Consider the following 3,842-nt stretch of genomic DNA (forward strand, 5'->3'; position numbering starts at 1 on the left):
GATTTTCATTTTCTATCCAGTCAGCTCTGGCTTTGGCCCCAAATCCCACGGCATTTAATTCTGGTAAATTCTGCTGGCTTATCTTCCAAATAGTGTCTTTTTCCTAAGCTAATAAGGTAGGCCTTACGAGAGCATCAGACTAAAGCAAGCCTTGACACTTGCCCTGTTCATTTCATCCCATCCTCATTTAACTCTTTAACAGAACTGCATCTCAATCTCACCGCTCTGATGGGAGTAGAGGCCCATCCAGACACACTATGTGTGCCCGAGGGCAGTGGAGGCAAAGAAAGGAAAACAGCCATAGAGAATGCACGTTTCCTCCCTGTGTCAGCATTGATTTTGTTACGATGGCGCTGTTAGCAGGACCAGACCTGGCAGCCGTCATCTGGGGAAGCAACCGTTTTCAAAGGGCGAGTAATCAAAAATGCCAGTCTGGACTCTTACATGTAGCTTTTGGGAAAGAGAGAGAGGGAGGGAGGGAAGGAATGAGACAAAGACGGATCCTCGTCTCTACCTGAGAGTTCCTCTCCGATCCAGCAGTATAGAAGGGGAGGGCGGAAGAGACAGAGCCACACCCCCCCACACTCACTATTATTATTTTACATAGGTAATTTCGTTAACTAGTAAATAGGTGCAACAAGAGTCTTGGTAGTTGATCAACCACATCTTTGGAGAGGAGCAAAAAGGCTTGTCTCCCCATCCTTGGATTGGGAGTGACAAGGTGGACTGGAGCTCCCTCTACAGGACAGTGAGCGACATGCGTGCAGTGACTGATTACTGTCCTCTACTCCGTAGCAGGATGTGTGGCGGGTTACTGCGGCGGCTGCTGGCTGAGGAGACGACGGGGCACTCCACCCCGGTGGGGCGCCTCCTGCTCCCCGTGCTCCTGGGATTCCGCCTCGTGCTGCTGGCTGCCAGTGGGCCCGGCGTCTACGGCGATGAGCAGAGTGAATTCGTGTGTCACACCCAGCAGCCGGGCTGCAAGGCTGCCTGCTTCGACGCCTTCCACCCCCTCTCCCCACTGCGCTTCTGGACCTTCCAGGTCATGTTGGTGGCTGTTCCCAGCGCCCTCTACATGGGTTTCACCCTGTATCATGTGATCTGGCACTGGGAGGAATCAGGAAAGGTGAAGAAGGAGGAGGAGACCCCGCTCCACGAAGGGCAGAGCGGCAGAGGTGCCCCAGGGCCTGGAAGCGCCCGGCTGCTCTGGGCCTATATGGCACAGCTGGGGGCTCGACTGGCCCTTGAGGGGGCAGCCCTGGGAGGGCAGTACCATCTGTATGGGTTCCAGATGCCCAGCTCCTTTGCATGTCGTCGAGAGCCGTGCCTCGGTAGTATAACCTGTACTCTGTCCCGCCCCTCTGAGAAAACCATCTTCCTAAAGACCATGTTTGGGGTCAGTGGGTTCTGTCTCCTGTTTACTCTTTTGGAGCTTGTGCTTCTGGGTTTGGGGAGATGGTGGAAGACCCAGAAGCACAAATCTTCCTCCTCTAACTACCACCCAACTTCAGAGAGCACCAGAAGACACAAGGAACCAACTGATAACTTTCCAGTGGTGGAAACAAAAGAGCAGTTTCGAGAAGCAGGTGAGAAGGACACTCTTCCTGCCACTGATGTCTCTGTCCCGATGACCTCCTCTTGGGGCAGGTCCCTCACCCTTCTGGGAAGTACAACTTCTGCATGTTACAAAGTAGATAACCAGGTTCTAGGCAGATGTGTCCTGATCACTGCTCCCAACCCATCTCCCAATGTCCATCCCCTTCAATTTGATGATTCCTTCCAGTGAACCAGGAAGACAGTGCTAGTCCATTGTACCTCCTAAATTTCCATTTAGGTCCCTTTACACTTAGGAAAAATCTCAGCTTCTGCTTGATGCTCTACTTTGCAGAGTTATGAAGACACCTGGCTTGCCTGAAGGAAACCCTATGATTGGATCTTCTTCCCGCCATCCATGGAGTGGGGCTTCATGTCTATGACAGATCCAGCTGTTGAAGGATCTCTAAGGGCCGTGGTGGGCCATGCTGTCTAAAGCATTTCCTTGAAGAGTTCCTGATCGTACCTTCTTACCCAAATTCTCTGGTGTCAGCATCACAATTTTCATGGGCTCGGTTCAACAGTCAGCCAGCAGAAGCCTCCATAAACCATGACTCTCCCCTGCCCTGCTCAATAAATATTGATGACTTGTGTTGGCATTCCTGTTGCCAAAGGCAGTGATCCTTCCTGCCTCAGTGACTCATTTATCTCTTTTTTGTTGTTCCACATTCTCTGCTTTCCCAGCGCCAAAGTCCTGCAACCTATGAGTGCTCCTCAGTCCTGCAGCATATGTTATAGCTGGAAACTCTGGTCTTCCAAGCATGTATAGCCCAATGTCCCTTAATATCTAGAGGAGATTTATTCAAACGCCCAGCCACATCCTTTAGGAAGATTACTGTGAATTCAGGGGCTCATGTCCCTTTGACCACTGATAGCTCTGATTTCTGCTCCATTCTCGTTCTCCACTGTTCTCCTGCAGCTGTTCTCCAGTACAGCAGCAACTCAAATTCAGGACCAAGTCCCTACTTTTAAAACTCATAACCCCCACTACAACACAGAAAAGGCTGTTATACTGCTGATTCTAGAGTAAGAGCGAGAGAGGTTTATATCACAATGTGATTCAGCGGATGACTGAAATCTGAATACCAGGCTTCTTGCATCCCTCAGTCATTTCTGTGGGAGAGTGTTCTACCCACCCACCTTTTTACAGAACCCCACCCCCTCCTTAGTTTTTCCTTGCCCTCGAAGTCTCAGCAAAAAGCAGTTACCTGGTTTGTTTTCTCCTTCTGAATCCCAAGTTATGCCCAAGTAAGTTAGGCAGGCTCATCTCTAAGGAAAGACATTGGGTTCACCAAGGGATGGTTTGGCAACTAGGAAAAAAAATAAGTTTTCTTGCTGCCACATGAGTGTTTCACATGCATCTGTTATCTACTTTAGTCAGATCTCAGCCAAGGTGACTAAGGAAAAAAGCAATCGCCATCATGCACAATTTCTCCTTATTTCACCCTTTGAAAAATAGCTTTACTGAGATATAATTCACACACCATAAAATTCACCCATTTAATGTACACAATTAAATGGTTTCTAGTATATTCACAGAGTTGTGTATCCATCAACACAATCGATTTGAGAACATTTTCATCAACTCAAAAACACAAAAACCCTATACCCTTTAACTGTTACCCTCAACCTCTTATTTCTTCCCAAACGTATGCACCCACCAGTCTACTTTCTGTCTCTGTGGATTCTCCTACACCTTCATGTAAATGGAATCATACAATAGGGGTCTTTTGTGTCTGGCTTTTTTCACTTAGCATGGTATTTTTGAGTCTCATGTTGTAGCATGTATCAGAACTTCATTCATTTTTGTGGTTGAATGTTATTCCATTTTTAGAATATACCATATTTTGGTATACCATTTGGTATGTTATCCATTCTTCAATTTCCAGACATCTGGATTGTTTCCATTTTTTTTTGCTATTATGAATATCTCTATTAACACTTGTGTACCAAATTTTGTGTGAACATGTGTTTTCAGTACTCTTGGGTAAATACCCAGGAGTAGATTACTGGGCCATATGGAAACTCTATGTCTAATCTACCTTTTGAGGAATTGCCAAACAGTTTTCCACAGAAGCCGCACTATTTTTACATTCCAATCAGCAATGTATGAGTGTTCCAATTTAGCCACATCCTCACCATCACTTGTTATTTAGTGTTTTTGTTTTTTTTAAATTCTAGCCATCCTAGTGGGTGTGTAGTGATATCTCATTGTAGTTTTGATTTTTACTTTCTTAATGGCTAATGAT

At 46.6% G+C, this 3,842-nt stretch overlaps 1 protein-coding gene across 1 annotated transcript; it reads left to right on the top strand.

Annotated features, from left to right (window-relative positions):
• Nucleotides 1-799: 799 nt before the first annotated feature.
• Nucleotides 800-1,786, top strand: GJC3 (gap junction protein, gamma 3, 30.2kDa). Its single transcript, XM_012638887.1, has one exon. The coding sequence runs from the start codon at nt 800-802 to the stop codon at nt 1,784-1,786; it is 987 nt and encodes a 328-aa protein (XP_012494341.1).
• The last annotated feature ends 2,056 nt before the right edge of the window (nt 1,787-3,842 follow it).

The sequence above is a fragment of the Propithecus coquereli genome, unplaced genomic scaffold (genome assembly GCF_000956105.1).
Source record: "Propithecus coquereli isolate 6110/MARCELLA unplaced genomic scaffold, Pcoq_1.0 Scaffold137, whole genome shotgun sequence".
NCBI classification, from domain to species: Eukaryota; Metazoa; Chordata; class Mammalia; order Primates; family Indriidae; genus Propithecus; species Propithecus coquereli.